Source organism: Helianthus annuus, chromosome 5 (genome assembly GCF_002127325.2).
Source record: "Helianthus annuus cultivar XRQ/B chromosome 5, HanXRQr2.0-SUNRISE, whole genome shotgun sequence".
NCBI classification, from domain to species: Eukaryota; Viridiplantae; Streptophyta; class Magnoliopsida; order Asterales; family Asteraceae; genus Helianthus; species Helianthus annuus.
Window position 1 is genome coordinate 111,002,060 of NC_035437.2, and position 16,705 is coordinate 111,018,764.

General features: G+C 38.2%; 2 protein-coding genes and 1 long non-coding RNA gene across 3 annotated transcripts; 1 reads left to right on the forward strand and 2 right to left on the reverse strand.

The window, feature by feature from the left end:
- The first annotated feature begins 7,096 nt into the window (after nt 1-7,096).
- Nucleotides 7,097-9,842, forward strand: LOC110939000. Its single transcript, XR_004892752.1, has 3 exons — nt 7,097-7,273; nt 9,122-9,179; nt 9,659-9,842. It is a non-coding gene; the product is annotated as an uncharacterized LOC110939000 (long non-coding RNA).
- Nucleotides 9,843-13,473: 3,631 nt separating this feature from the next.
- On the reverse strand, nt 13,474-14,634 carry LOC110943403. The gene has a single exon (XM_022185152.1). It carries the CDS (start codon nt 14,632-14,634, stop codon nt 13,474-13,476), a length of 1,161 nt encoding a protein of 386 aa, XP_022040844.1.
- A 39-nt stretch (nt 14,635-14,673) lies between these two features.
- LOC110943402 lies at nt 14,674-15,771 on the reverse strand. The gene has a single exon (XM_022185151.1). The coding sequence runs from the start codon at nt 15,769-15,771 to the stop codon at nt 14,674-14,676; it is 1,098 nt and encodes a 365-aa protein (XP_022040843.1).
- Nucleotides 15,772-16,705: the final 934 nt, after the last annotated feature.

Genomic DNA, 16,705 nt, shown 5'->3' on the forward strand with positions numbered 1-16,705 from the left:
ATCTTAAAGAAGTTGTTTCGAGGCACGGAGTGCCCACTTCCATCATTTCGGATCGGGATGCACGCTTCACGTCAGAGCTATGGCAAGCGATGCATAAATCATTCAGCTCAAGATTAGACATGAGCACAGCATATCACCCTCAGACGGATGGGCAGTCTGAACGAACGATTCAAACACTTGAAGACATGCTTAGGGCATGCGTAATAGACTTCGGCAACGGCTGGGAAAAGCACCTCCCTTTGGTGGAGTTCTTGTATAATAATAGTTATCACACCAGCATACAAGCCGCTCCATTCGAGGCATTGTACGGACGTAAATGCCGGTCACCTCTCTGTTGGGCAGAGGTGGGGGATAGTCAGATTACGGGTCCAGAGATTGTAGTGGACGCCACAGAAAAGATAGCACAGATACGACAACGCATGGCGGTAGCACGCGACCGTCAGAAAGCCTACGCGGACAAGCGTAGAAAGCCTTTGGAATTTCAGGTCGGGGACCGGGTATTATTGAAAGTCTCACCCTGGAAGGGTGTGGTACGTTTTGGCAAAAGGGGCAAACTGAATCCGCGGTACGTCGGACCGTTCGAAATCATTGAGAAGATAGGCAAAGTAGCCTACAAGTTGAACCTACCAGCTGAACTCGGGGCAGTTCACAATGTCTTTCATGTGTCGAACCTAAAGAAGTGCCTATCAGATGAAACCCTCATCATTCCTTTTAAAGAACTCACTATCGACGAGCGGTTGCAGTTCGTCGAGAAACCAGTAGAAATCACGGACCGGGATGTGAAGGTCCTCAAAAACAAGAGAATCCCTCTTGTTCGAGTACGTTGGAACTCCAAACGTGGCCCAGAGTACACCTGGGAACGCGAGGACAGGATGACAGAAAAGTACCCCCAGTTATTCGAAACCAATGCAACCACTGCTGAGGATGAAGCTACTACTTCGGAATTTCGGGACGAAATTCCAGATCAACGGGGGGAGGATGTGACACCCCAGGAAAAACCGGTGAACGTTTGAACTTACCTAGCTTCCTCAGTGAGTGCATACCAAATTTCGGGACGAAATTTCCAATTAGTTGGGGATAATGTGACAACTCGAACCTTAGACTTACTTTGTGTAACGATACGTGTTTACGAGAACGTTATTAATTGAATGAATACTTGATATGTTATGTTTATGTGCATTATGTGTGTATGTATGTTATGTGTTGCACGAGCCCAAACCACACACTAAAACCCGATCGCACAAGGCTAACTGGTCACACAAGCCCATTTCGGGCCACTCCTTGTAATCGGACACCATAGGCAGCCGAGTTGGGCTCGGCCCATTCTCCACTCGCAAACACTAAACCAAGTTAGGAGGTTTTGTTCTCTCATTGTTACCAAAACACTCACACACACAACCCTACTTCTCTCTCGTCTCTCTCTCTATTGCGACCGGAATCGGAATCGAAGACAACCCTCTTCTCGAAGCCGGCGATCCCCTCATCCTCTCCTCGGTTTCGTTCCATCTCAACCGGTTAGTATATGTTTACCGATGTTATGTTTGGTTATGAGGATTGAATACGTTTACACTAGGGTTCATGATGGTGATATTAGTGATAATACTCTTGTTAACCGGCTGCATGATTATTGAATTAAATTGGTGTTGGTAACATGTTAAATTGGTTCGGATATTGTTTGATAACCGGCTGTGATTAAAGAATTAGGTTGCATGTTAGATAAAGGAGTCGATTTGGTTTGAATGATGATCCGATTCTGTGCTTGATTAATTGATGATTGTTGTTCTTGATGATGATGATATGAATATACTTTGAATTGTTTGAAACTGTTGTTTGATCTGATTTCCGAAACTGCCTTAGATGTTTGCTAGAATCACGGATAAATCATTGCATGAATTATGGAAATCAGTTACACACTTGGTTGCGACCCAGATTGCGAGTCGGGAACCCACAGTCTCGACTCGAGACCACAACAGCATCAGCCGAAACCACAGTTATGAGTCCCGTTGCGACTCGTAACCAGACCATGACAAGCCGAGACCGAGGTTGCGAGTCCCGTTGCGACTCGTAACCGGACCATGTCAAATCGAAACCACCGTTGCGACTCGTAACCCCCTGTTGCGACTCGAGACCGGTATTGCACGTACACTGTATTGGACCTGCCTGTCACGAGCCAAATCAGTTGGGCCAAATAATTTGGACTTATGACTGTATGTTATTGGACTGCTTATCTGGTTGGGCCGATATGTATTTGGGCTGATTGTCTTTTGGGCTTAGACATTGGATCGGACATGAATGTTAATACTATGCCCTTATCTGTTTACGTGCATATAATGTATACGTGTTTGCTATGATGTATTCGTGTATCATTCGAAGTCAAAACCTGACTTGTATATAAACCGTGATAGGACGTGGTTGACCATTTACTAGCTTACCTGTACTCTTTGTGTATCTGCCGAGCAAACCAAGGTGAGTTCACACAGCCAAGGCATGGGATTCCCGGGTTGGGAATTGGGTTGGATATGTTGATATTGAAAGAGTTACTCGTACTTACGCAATCACTAGACTATAGACCATCGTCCTCAGGATAGTCAGGACACGTTACGTAAAGCCTACGTAACCCAGTAATTACCATTTGTCTCCCGGGTCGGGAGGACACGTTACGTAAAGCCTACGTAACCCAATACCTTCTACTGTCTTCCGGGTCGGAAGGACACGCTGCGTAAAGCCTACGTAGCCACCCACGCGTACCACTGTCCTCGGGGAAGGGCACGTCACGTAAAGCCTACGTGACCCAGTACGTATTCCTGTTCTCGGTTTAAGAAGAACACATGGTTGCACTAGTCTAGTAAGTACCATAATGGGAAACCCCCATTATAAAGGATAAATGTGAGAATCCCTCACCAGTAGTAAATACATGTATGGGAAGCCCCCACTAGATGAACTTACGCATTACTGTTACAAACTTACTTTCTGTGAACTCGCTCAACTAGTTTGTTGATTATTTGCTGCATGCCTTGCAGGACCTTAGGCATTCTTGGAGCTTGCACAAGGAGGAGCGGGTCGTTGTGGGATACGGGTCATGAACGATATTTGAACTTATAACTATTTCGAGTTTACATTACTATGCTTCCGCTACTTAAACAATGTTTGGTTTTGAAACATCAATCATGTCATGATGAACTACCTTAACTACTTTTATTATTATTAAATGCTATGTTTGATATGATTGATGGCTTGATCCTGGTCATGTCACGCCTCCAAGCGGTGGTACTCCGCGTGTGGATTTTGGGGGTGTGACAGATAAGGTTTTCATCAGACCAAGCCACTCACCTTGGGGAGCTCCAGTGCTGTTCGTGAAGAAGAATGGAAGTTTTAGGATGTGCATAGACTATCGAGAGTTGAATAAACTCACAATCAAGAATCGGTATCCATTACCGAGGATTAACGATCTATTCGATCAATTCAAGGATCGAGCTATTATTTGAAGATCGATTTGAGATCAGGATACCATCAACTCAGAGTTCAAGAAGAAAGTGTTCCAAAAACGGCATTCCGAACTCGCTACGGACATTACGAGTTCCTTGTTATGCCTTTTGGCTTAACAAATGCACCAGCGGTGTTCATGGACTTAATGAACCGCTTGTGCAAGCCTTACCTTGACAAATTCGTGATAGTGTTTATCGATGATATATTGATATATTCACGAAACAAGAGTGAACACGACCACCATCTTAGAATTATTCTTGAGTTGTTGAAAAAGGAGAAACTGTATGCGAAATTTTCCAAATGCGAATTTTGGCTTCGCGAAGTTCAATTTCTCGGACACGTAGTTAACGAGAAAGGCATACATGTTGATCCATCGAAAATTGAGGCCATAAAGAATTGGAGTGCACCAAAGACGCCGACCGAAATACGTTAATTTCTAGGATTGGCCAGATATTATCGAAGATTCATTTAGAATTTTTCGAAGATTGCTCAATCACTCACTTCTGTCACTCAAAAAGATAAGAAATTTGAATGGGGAGAGAAACAAGAAGCAGCTTTTCAACTGCTTAAAGACAAATTCTGTAATGCTCCAATTCTGTCACTCTCGGACGGTACGGATGATTTCATAGTCTATTGTGACGCCTCACGACAAGGGTTAGGATGCATGTTAATGCAAAGGGAAAAAGTTATTGCATATGCATCACGCCAACTAAAGATACACGAAAGGAACTATACCACCCATGACCTAGAGTTAGGTGCAGTCGTATTTGAACTAAAAATTTGCCGTCATTACCTTTATGGTACCAAATGCACGATATTCACGGATCACAAGAGTCTTCAACATATATTTAACCAGAAAGAGTTAAATATGCACCAAAGACGATGGGTCGAATTGTTGAATGACTATGATTGTGAGATCAAATATCATCCGGGCAAAGCGAACGTTGTCGCGGATGCTCTAAGTCGAAAAGAAAGAGTTAAACCTTTGCGTGTGCGATCTTTAAGGCTCACAATTCATAACAACCTTACCTCTCGAATTCGCGATGCTCAGCAAGAAGCAATGAAAGAAGAAAACTTTAAAGCAGAAATGCTTAGAGGTATGGAAAAACAATTAGAGTTGAAAGAAAACGGAGCCTTATATTTCACGAATAGAATTTGGATTCCTCGTTTTAGTGGTCTTCGAGGCCTAATACTTGACGAGGCTCATAATTCCAAATATTCGATACATCCTGGCGTAGATAAGATGTATCACGATCTCAAGGAATTTTATTGGTGGCCTAATATCAAACGTGATATTGCGACATATGTTGGAAAATGTCTAACATGTGCTAAAGTTAAGGCCGAGTACCAAAAACCTTCTGGTTTGCTACAACAACCCGAAATCCCTACTTGGAAATGGGAACATATTTCTATGGATTTCGTAACTAAATTACCCAGGACTTCTCGTGGTCATGACATGATTTGGGTAATCGTCGACCGATTAACCAAGTCAGCTCACTTCTTGCCTATCCGTGAGAAAGATAGTACTGAGAAGTTAGCCGAAATCTATCTCAAAGAAATTGTAGCAAGACATGGTGTACCTGTGTCAATCATCTCTGACCGAGACGGTCGTCTTTTATCAAGGATTTGGCATTCTTTTCAAAAGGCCTTTGGATCCCAATTAAATTTGAGCACGGCCTTTCATCCCCAAACTGACGGCCAAAGTGAACGCACAATTCAAACTCTAGAAGATATGTTGCGCGCTTGTGTGATGGATTTAGGTGGAAATTGGGATACTCACTTGCCTTTAGTGGAGTTCTCATACAATAACAGTTATCACACGAGTATTAAAGCCACACCATTCGAAGAGTTATATGGCCGTAAGTGTCGATCTCCGCTATGTTGGGCGGAACTAGGCGACAAACAAATGTTAGGTCCTGAGTTAGTTCTAGAAACTACTGATATTCAAGATTCGAGACCGTATCAAGGCGGCTCGAGACAGACAGAAAAGCTACGCGGATAGACGTCGTAAACCATTGTCTTTTGAGGTTGGAGACAAGGTGTTGCTAAAAGTCTCGTCGTGGAAAGGCGTAGCTAGATTCGGTAAGCAAGGGAAGCTTAGCCCGAGATACATAAGACCATACGAAATCTTGGAAAAAAATTGGAAACGTCGCCTACAAGTTAAAACTGCCAGAAACACTAAGTAGCGTTCATGACACTTTTCATGTGTCGAATTTGAAAAAGTGTCTTTCGGATGAATCACTTATTATTCCCCCGGACGAAATCCATGTAGATGACAAACTCCATTTCATCGAAGAACCTGTTGAGGTTCTAGATTCAAAGATTCACAAAACAAGGAGAAGTCGAATCAAACTAATCAAAGTCCGATGGAACTCGAAACGAGGACCCGAGTTCACATGGGAACGAAAAGACGAAATCAAAAAGAAGTACCCTCATTTGTTTAAGAAAATCCCAACAAAGAAGTGACGCAGCTTAAAATTTTGGGACGAAATTTTCTTTAACAGGGGGAGAATGTGACAATCGGCAAAATTCCGGTAATTCTGTACAACCTGAACAACTATTTCAATTTTTATTTTTGCGTATACGACTTGATTTTAATTAATTAAAGTCTTAAAAGTCTAGGAATTACAAAGATCATAGTGAAATATGATAACAAATCCGTTGCGGTTGGAAACAATATCCTAGACTAACAATAGGAATGCGAATAAAAGATACTTGACAGTACTAGTCGCGATACAGTCTGACACGATAAAAAAAAAACAAGACATGCCAATATGTCTACACAAATATTCTACAAAAACTTTGTCCAAAAATAATATGTGCCTTATTATTTACAAGATTCCAATTAAAAACCAAATTGTCCAAGTCCGCAGAAAAATACAGCAATCCTGCGGAAATGTACAGAATTCCGCAGAACGAAACAGTAACAGTCCGAAAACCCAAAAATAAATATTATTTTACATAAATAATATAATGGGTATTAAAAATGACACAAAATCCGCAATCGAATCTTATTGCGTTAAGCTGTACGGCTAGTTCAGTAAACTGCCAGTCAGTAAAGCCGGTACTGGAACCTGCCAAAAATAATAAAATTTTTAGTCCAAAAAGTTGTATTAATTATTCGGATGATAAAACATGTGCAAAAATAATTTTTGTCATGTATTTATCTAAACAAAACACGATGTCAGTATTTAACCCGGTACAGGACCCGAACCGACTTTTTCACCCGAATTACAAACTAAAAATTTTGGTGAACTAGTTTTACCTAGTGTCACACTACCTTAAAATATGAAAGCATAAAACCTTGTAGATATTTTTATATAAAATGTCAAAGTTCTTAAGGTTTATAAATTAAACAAGATTTTTATAAAAAAAAAAAATAATAAGTAAATACCCCCTCCCCATGATGATTCACGGTTGGTGGGCTTTCCCACTTGCCACCTATTTTCAATTTGTTGTGTTGGAACTAGGAAAACATGATTAGTGTAAGATCTAAATCCAAGTAAACCTTCTAACACTCCACCACTTTTCCATAATCCCCAAAACCATCAAGATTTACCATCTTCTTACCTCTCTCTCTCTCCTAAAATTCGTTCAAGGCCAAGCACCACCAACATCACTTTCATTTCAATATTCAAACTCAAGAACACATGCTCATATGGAAGTTCATGGATGAAACAAGATACTAGGGAGTTTAGTAAAGCTATTTGGAGCATTTTTGGTGGAACTAGAAGCCCTAGATCATCAAGATTTTTCTTATCTTCATCCTTATTTCCTAGCAAAAATTGTAAGAACATTACACTAGTCTTACTTTTATTCTTGATTTCTTTTACAAGTTCATTATAAACCCACTTGAAAAATAACAAGAAACAACTAAAAATCATTATTTTTAAACATGATTTTTCTATGATTAAGAGATGAACTTGGAGAATCAAGCCTAACAAATTTGAATCTTGGTTATTTCTACTCAAAAATATGATCTACATACATGCATGTAGGATCAACCAAGATTCATCAACAAAGGAATGAACATGAATTTTTACGAACTTGCATGTTAGTAAAATATGAGAAACTATTCAAAACTAAGAAAATAAATTTTCAAAATATTTCTTGGATAAAGTTTCCATTTCTGGAAAGGATCATAATCAAGAAATATGTTGGTAGTAAACATTTTGAATACATATTTATGCTTCAAATGACCTTGCAAGACATCTAGAACAAGAGTTTTTCATAAAATCTCGTTCTACAAATTTTTAGAAAAAATAAGGAATAAAGTTTCCTTTTTGGAAAAGTTAAGAACAATATCATGTTCATGCTACTTTTGTTGACAAATTTCGATAGATATCGATACTTGATGGTGTTTTGTATTGAAATAATTTGAAAACAAGTTTTGTATAAACTTGGGGAAAAATCCATATTTCAAACAAAATATGGCAAAATTTTTATAAATTTTGTTATGTTTTAAAAGTTGTTAAACAAGGAAGTATGTAACTAAAACAAGTCTTGAACATGGTTAAACAAATTTTGGACAAAGACATAAATCCATGTTTTATAAAAAAATTTCTAAATAAAAATGACAAGTATATATTTTTGGATAAAATGTGTACTTACAAAAATATTCATCAAGTATCATAAGTATATATATTTTTGATGTGTACATCATATGTTAGTTCAAGTAGGAACAAACGAAAAATTGATACACATCCATAAAAATTACAAAAATATATATATGAACTTGAAAAACGAAATAAAATGTCCATCCTTGGACACGAAAACACAAATGGACAAATTCGGACACTATTGGACTATATGGACTTTTGGACAAACAAAAATGGCACAAACAAAGCAAATGGTAAAACGTAACGGACGACACAAACGGGACAAACGATACGAATAAATCAAACCGACATGTAGTAAACGACTATAACAAATTACAAGCCGTCACAAAAGCTTATGCACTAAAAAGGTTTAATTATGGCATAAGTAATAATTTTTATAAAAACTAGATTTTTATAAGAATACAAGTATTACTATTATTATTTTGACTAGCCCAAAGTCTTGTAAATAAAGAAAATAGTCCATAAGTTAAAAATGGGCTAAGGTCCATTTCTCATAAATAAAATTTGGGCTAGGCCTACTTTTATAAAACAATGGACTATAAATATATTTTTAGTCAAATTTGGGATAAAGCCCACTTTACAAAGTACTTGGGCTAAAAACCCAATCTTTACAATTATTATGGACTAGATATATTTTTAGAAAACAATTTGGGCTAGGCCCATTCTTACACAAATTATTTGGGCTAAGTCCACAACTATAAACTAAATTGGGCTAGGCCTACCTTTATAAAATGTTTTGGGCTAAGGCCCACTCCTATAAATTAATTTGGGTTTGACCCATATTTTTAAACAAAGTTATTTAGGCGAGGCCCATAAGCACCAAATACCCAAAATGGACTTAAATTCTAAAACATAAATTAAGCCCATTCAAACACAAATAAAATAAAATAAATGTATATATACAAGGAAGTTATATATATATATATATGAAAACACAAAAACAAAATACAAGATAGAATATTTGTATGATACACAAAAACAAACCTAAGTGTCTAACTAGATTAGAACACTTGTAGGTCGAGAAACGAACCGCGAACAAGGAATCGAATAGAGATTTGCACGGAACGCAAATCTGTGAGTTCATGCTTCCCCTTTTACTTTGAATGTTTATAGTTTTAAACTTCGGGATGTATACATGTTACAAATAGTATGATAATACGATGAAACTATTTTGATCACATGCGGATAGGTGTTAAAATAAAGGGGCCATTAATGAATAAACAAGTACCGAGGAACAAACGGATAGATCTATTTGGGTTTTGGCAAGCCCCACTCTTAACGACAACGATAACCACGATCGTCAAGAGTGCCTTTGTGTCCAAACTAGTGTCGTTGACACACACGATAAATTGTCAAGGTTTGGTTGCCTCCTATTCGGCATACATATTAGTGTCCTTGCAACACACTAATGATCATACAATTTTTTTTTATCATACTATACAAAAACGAATTTTATTACTTCAAATGTTTTGGAGACTCATTTGATGCAAAAACAAAATAACATGAATTCACTCAACTTTTGTTGACGTTTTCAAAATTAACATGTATTACAGGAGATTAGTGGGCGGCTTTGGGAAAATATGTTCAAGTGGTTATCAAGAACGCAAGCTTTTGTGATGTCATCCGTTTTTAGTGTTATGTTTTGAACTTTGAATAATGTAGTTAAAGTTGTTGTTGTTTCAAGTTTCAAACAAGACATATGTAATATAAATTATGGTTTTGAATCAAATGTATGGATGAACATCTTTTATGTTTCAAATATATTGTTTACTCGATTGATTGTAACGATTGCCGCTCTCGTCACACCTCGCCATACGCTTCCGCACAAACCGAAAATCGGGGTGTGACAGATACAGATTAACAAATTATGCCAAAACGTTTTAAACACAGATACGGTTGTTTCGAAAGGGGGGTTTTTAGTTTAACTAAAATGTAAAAACAATTTATAATCTTTAGACTAAAAAGAAAAGCTATTGAGAGGGGTTGAAAAAAATTCAGATGTTAAAAAACTAATTTCAATACCAGGGCAATTTCTTGATTCGGCTCGACTTACGATCATTAACGGTCACGGTGCAATGATCCTTTTTAAATATAATAGTAGTTTGTATCGACACTAGACGTCACGCAGTTCGGACCTCCACTCTATTTATTGTCTAATCAAACACCGTTCGTTGATTAGAGCCAACCCGCTACTCTAAACTCACGCCGTTCGGATTTTAGCGTGCGGGTTGCGGGATAGAAGTATCAATTACAATCAAACACTCACGCCGTTCGGAGTGTTTAACTATATTGTATGATTCTATAATAATTTTGGGTTCATAGACAAACTCAAAATATTATTTTGTTCCTAGTCTCAAAAATTAAAACTTTGTTAGGGTTCTAAAAATTGATTGAACTTTATTAGAAAAATTAATAAGTTGATCAAGTTTATTAACAATCTAATATTTTCCGGATCGAATCCGTAGTAAAAACAAGAATCATATAAACAAACCACTAAAATAATTGGATCTAACGTGATCGTTTCACACAAGTTTATGAACCAAATCAAAGAAAAAATACGCCCCGATATCGAAACTATAAAAGTCTAGCCGGACATGGTGGCTATAACAATGAATGCAAGTGTGAAACAAAACATCCAAAAGAAATTAAAACTTACGAAAACCAAAAACAAACTTTGTTCTTCTAGAATATCACTCAAAGACCCAGAGAATTGCTTTTCTTTTTCTTTCGACTTCTTGCTGCCGTCCAAAGATGGATTCCCCCAAAATTCGTTCAGATTGTTTTTTCTATATCTCTTTCCTTTTTTTTTTCAAACCTTGCTACAATATTTCACTGGGCTCCTCTAATTTGCCCACTTGATTAAATATGAGCCCATATAATTGGTCTTGTAAAGTTGTAAATGATTCAATTTGGCCCATGTAGTGTACTGGTATGGTATCTCAAAATTCAATCACCTGGAAATTAAATTACCTCCAACTTGATAGAAAGTCTTGACTTTCATGAGTTAATTTCCAACTTTCATTCTTTTGATCGAGTATAGTATCAACTTTCATATATACTTTTCAATTTTTTTTCTTCGTAATCGCTCCTCCACTTTGCACAAGAAGCTGAATACCATAATTTTAATTGTTTTAGCACGTTCTCGTCTCGAAACTTTTGCCTTTATGATCCCGTCCAGTCCTTTCCAACTCCTATGTCGTCCTTAGCAAGCGTTCTGCGCCTACAATATCAACCAAAAACCAACCAAAGTAGATTCCATTCCACAAAAACAAGTGTTTCGCAAAATAATGATGTATTATTATGAAATATGCATGATATGTGGTGAATTTTAACATAAATATGCTATAAAAATGTGCCTAAAAATGCAACTAACAAATCTCCCCAAGCTTAAACATTTCCTTGTCCTCAAGGAAGTCAAGAATAAGAATAGACCGAGAAATAAACACGAAAAATAATACACATATACATACTTAATATATTTTTTTTCTACCCGCTTCTTTTATTCCGGAAAATAAACTTGTAATGAGATCACATCTAACAATATCAACTCCTATTACATTCATTCGAACCCGGGAAATACTTACACGTGTAACTGCGATTATTGATATTTTGTGTCCCTTTAAACTCAAACCCGCTTAATCACGACCAAATGCTTTCTGCTTAATAATATACAAATTTACCAACATGGTTCAATCGTCCCCACGCCCAACACCTATGGCAACATCTACCCAGCCTCACGACTTTTTGAAGATATCCAAAACCACATTTGATGCGACCATGCATCCAAACCATGACACGATAGTTATTATCTTTTTTTTCCGTTTTTCAAGGGGTCGGGACTTTTCTCCCTAATTTGCTCAAATATTTTTTTCTTTATTTCGATTTCGATTTTTTTTTTCAAATTTTTGGCATACATTGTGCTCTTTTACCCCTTCCTTTTTTCTCTTTTTTTCTTTTTTTTTTTCAACTATAATAACCTACGAGGTCAATTTTTCACCTCTTTATTTTTTTTCAATGAAATTACGGAGGTGTCATGATATGGGGAACATGGTGTGTGATAGAGGATATGCAACTCAACCGATTTTTGGTCGGGATCAATCTTTGACCACAAACATCAAGATGGGAAACTAAACACATATATAATTAAGGTTATTGCATACAACATTGGCGTTTCTAAGTTAGGGCCGAGCCTATCAACATATCCCAAATTATCTATGTTTTCTTCCCCAAAGTTACCATTTCACGCATAAGCTTTCACATGCCAGCAATCATATCATATCTCATTTTTTCACAAATCATTCTCAGCGGAACAGAAACGGGTTTTTTTTTTAATGCATGTATATACACCCTAAATGCAATGAACATGAAAAATGCAACTATTTACAAACTAAGTAATGCATGCTATGATGAAAACATAAAAATTACCTCTAATCTCCCCAAGCTTAAGATGTAGCATCGTCCTCGAGGCTCGGAGAAATATGTGGAAGGCATCTACAAAGGCGGCGGACATCTAAGTCGATCTCTGTGATTACGGAGAGAGACGATGGTGCGACCCGTCTCACGCTGATGAGCATACATGAGATGAAGCATTTCCTGGTGTTCTCACAAATCAAGTAACATACCTCAAAGTGGTCGTGATATGCACAGCCCTGAGTTCAACAAATTGAGTTTAGAAGCGAAGGAACACCGATTGTTGGGTGATAACAACTGAAGATGATGGCCGGTGGACGATGATCTGAACTGGCGATGTAAGCAGCGGTCGGCGGAGAAGTTGGGTTTGAGGTTGGAGCCGGAGGTTAAGACGACCGCCGGTGGTGGGTGTGGGTCGGAAGGGATGAGTGGCGAAGAAGGTTGGTTCAGAACGGAGATGGACGGTGGTGACAGGTGTGATTAATGGATGATGATGAAGTGAATAAGAATTTGGGTATTAGGGTATAGAAGATGATAATCTTTTAATTTTATAATTTCATGTTATTATTATCATCAGCTCTAACTCTAACTTGCCATCCCACCCTTTTTTTTCACAGAATGTTCACCCGGCCGGGTGAAGGTTTGACACGCCCGGGTCAAGGACCTGGATGTTTTTTTATAAAATTTAACACGACCGGGTCACTTTTCAACACGGTCGGGGCAAGATTCTGAAACAAAAACTCACTTTCACACGGCCGGGCCATTTTTTAAGAATATCCAACGCCACCAGGTTAAACTTTTGACTAAAAAGAAACAATTTTTTTCCTTTTGTTTTTATATATATTTTTTTTGTTTTTTTTAATGGAATTAAAATAAAAGAGAACAATACGAAATCACGGGTTGCCTCCCGCGAAGCGCCTTTCTTTCTTGTCTTTGGCTAGACTTTGACCCTGTTTTGTTAATCTGGAGCTTGCTCAATACACAGAAGAAGCTTTTGGATAATACTTGGTGATTTAAATTTTGGTGCTTTGTGCTTTGCTTTCTTCCGTTCGTCCATGAGGGTCGTGACATCCCTTAGATTCTCCCCAAGCTTGAACTTTTCAGTAAGTTCTTTTGTCGATGCTTCATCAATACTTCCATTTGACATTAATGCTTGAACATCATGGTTAGACACCTCAAAACATTCATCAATTAGTGGTTCAATGACATCTATATAATTCAAAGACGAGACATCACTTGGGTAACGCATAGCATCATCTATATTAAAATTGATTACCTCCCCATCAAATTCCATAGAAAGGGTGCCGCTATAAACATCGATTTTTGTCCTTGCGGTTTTTAAAAATGGCCTCCCTAACAAAATGGAACTTGAGTGTGGAGTATCATCATCCTCCATATCTAAAACATAAAAATCAGCCGGGAATACCAATTCATTCACTTGGACCAAAACATCCTCTAATACACCTTTTGGGTATACTAAGGATCGATCGGCCAATTGAATGACCACCCCGGTTCTTTTTAACGGTCCTACATTAAGTGTTTTGAAAATAGAATTTGGTAGGACATTAATAAAGGCCCCAAGGTCGAGCATGGCTCGTGGTATGCTAAGATTTCCCAATTTACAAGGAACCATGAAAACACCCGGATCCTTGCACTTTTGTGGTAGTCTTTTTTGTAAAACGGCCGATATGTTTTCACCTACCTTGACAGTTTCGTTACCTTTTAGCTTTTTCTTTGATGTACAAAGTTCCTTTAAGAATTTTGCATATCGTGGAACTTGTTTAATGGCATCAAGAAGTGGAATGTTTACCTCAACCTTACGGAATGTCTCCATGATCTCTTGTTCTTCCCTTTCTTTCTTTGTGCTTCGTAGCCTTGATGGGAATGGAGCTATAGGATTAAATTTCATTTCACTTCTAACCGGCTCTTGTACTTTCATCTTATCACGGTCCTTCTTCTCAACAACAATTTCCTCTTCTTCTTGCATACTCGGACCATCATAGCTCTTTCCACTCCTCAAGGTAATGGCACTCACGTTGTGCTTTGTGTTATTCTCTGTTTGTGCGGGTAATTTACCTTGAGACTCTAATTTACTCACCGAGCTAGCAAGTTGAGCCATTTGTTGTTCCAAGTTCTTGATGCTAGCTTTAGTCTCCTGTTAGAATGAGTGAGTGCTAGTAGCTAAACTTTTCACAATGTCCTCTAAAGACATTCCCGAGCTTCCCGCTTGTTGTTGTGCGGGTGGTTGTTGTCTAGACTGATAGTTTTGTTGTTGTTGATTACCTTGGAAGGGCGGGCGTTGCTGATATTGTGGGGATCTTTGCTGATAACTCATGTTAGGAGGTCCCCAATTTTGATTGCCTTGATATTGTTCATATTGCCTTGAATTTTGCTCCTGGTAGCTTCCAAGTGCTTGTGCTTGTTCAACATCTTCTTGCAGTGTGGGACACATATCAGTGGGGTGTCCAAATTGTAGACAAATTCCACAAGCTCGTGCTTGTGGCTCAGCACTCTTATCCTTGGTGAGTTGCATGACCGCTTTTGTCAGCTCAGCGAGTTGAGTTTCAATGTGAGGAGTCCTCACTTCCTTGACTGCGCGTGGCACATCGGTGTACCACTCTTCATCTTGTGCTGAGTGTTTGGTGTCTTCAGCTATGGAGGTAATCAAAGTTCTAATCTGAGTTGGTGTCTTATCAATTAAAGCTCCTCCACTTGAGGCATTAATCAAACGCCTCTCCAATGGTGACAACCCTTCACAAAGGTATTGAAGGAGTTGATGCTCAGATATTCCATGTTGTGGACAACGGGCACACAGTTTCTTAAACCTTTCCCAGTAAGTGTGTAAAGCTTCCCTTTTAGCTTGCTTAATCCCAATGATTTCCTTTCGTAGAATGGAGGCTTTTACTTCGGGAAAATATTTGTCTAAGAACTTCTTTGCTAGATCATTCCAAGTGTTTACCGACCCCGGTGGTAGGTAATATAGCCATTCTTTTGCTAAATCTTGCAGAGCGAAGGGGAATGCCCTTAGCTTGATTTGATCCTCAGTAACATTGTGTGGCTTCATCCCAGAGCAAACAACGTGAAATTCTTTTAGGAATTTGTGAGGATCTTCATTCTCAAGACCTCGGAAGTTAGGTAGCAAATGGATAAGACCGGACTTGAGTTCAAAATTCTCCATGGCAGGGTAGTTAATGCAAAGTGGTTGTTGTGGGACATCACGAGTCGCCCACTGTCTAAGGGTTTGTTCAGCTGCCATTGTAACAGTAGAGATTGGAGATTCGTGGGAAGAATGGTGATGTACCTGTACTAAAAGAAATCTTGGCACAAAACAGTTAGATTTGCCGTATCCCCGGCAACGGCGCCAATTTGTTGGGTGTCGAATCCAGCAAATAAAATAATAAGAAAACTATTAGTATGAGTGGAAGTAGAGTTCGTGTCCACAGGGATACAGATTAACAAATTATGCCAAAACGTTTTAAACACAGATACGGTTGTTTCGAAAGGAGGGTTTTTAGTTTAACTAAAATGTAAAAACAATTTATAATCTTTAGACTAAAAAGAAAAGCTATTGAGAGGGGTTGAAAAAAATTCAGATGTTAAAAAACTAATTTCAACACCAGGGCAATTTCTTGATTCGGCTCGACTTACGATCATTAACGGTCACGGTGCAATGATCCTTTTTAAATAGGAGTTTGTATCGACACTAGACGTCACGCAGTTCGGACCTCCACTCTATTTATTGTCTAATCAAACACCATTCGTTGATTAGAGTCAACCCGCTACTCTAAACTCACGTCGTTCGGATTTTAGCGTGCGGGTTGCGGGATAGAAGTATCAATTACAATCAAACACTCACGCCGTTCGGAGTGTTTAACTATATTGTATGATTCTATAATAATTTTGGGTTCATAGAAAAACTCAAAATATTATTTTGTTCCTAGTCTCAAAAATTAAAACTTTGTTAGGGTTCTAAAAATTGATTGAACTTTATTAGAAAAATTAATAAGTTGATCAAGTTTATTAACAATCTAATATTTTCCGGATCGAATCCGTAGTAAAAACAAGAATCATATAAACAAACCACTAAAATAATTGGATCTAACGTGATCGTTTCACACAAGTTTATGAACCAAATCAAAGAAAATACGCCCCGATGTCGAAACTATAAAAGTCTAGCCGGACATGGTGGA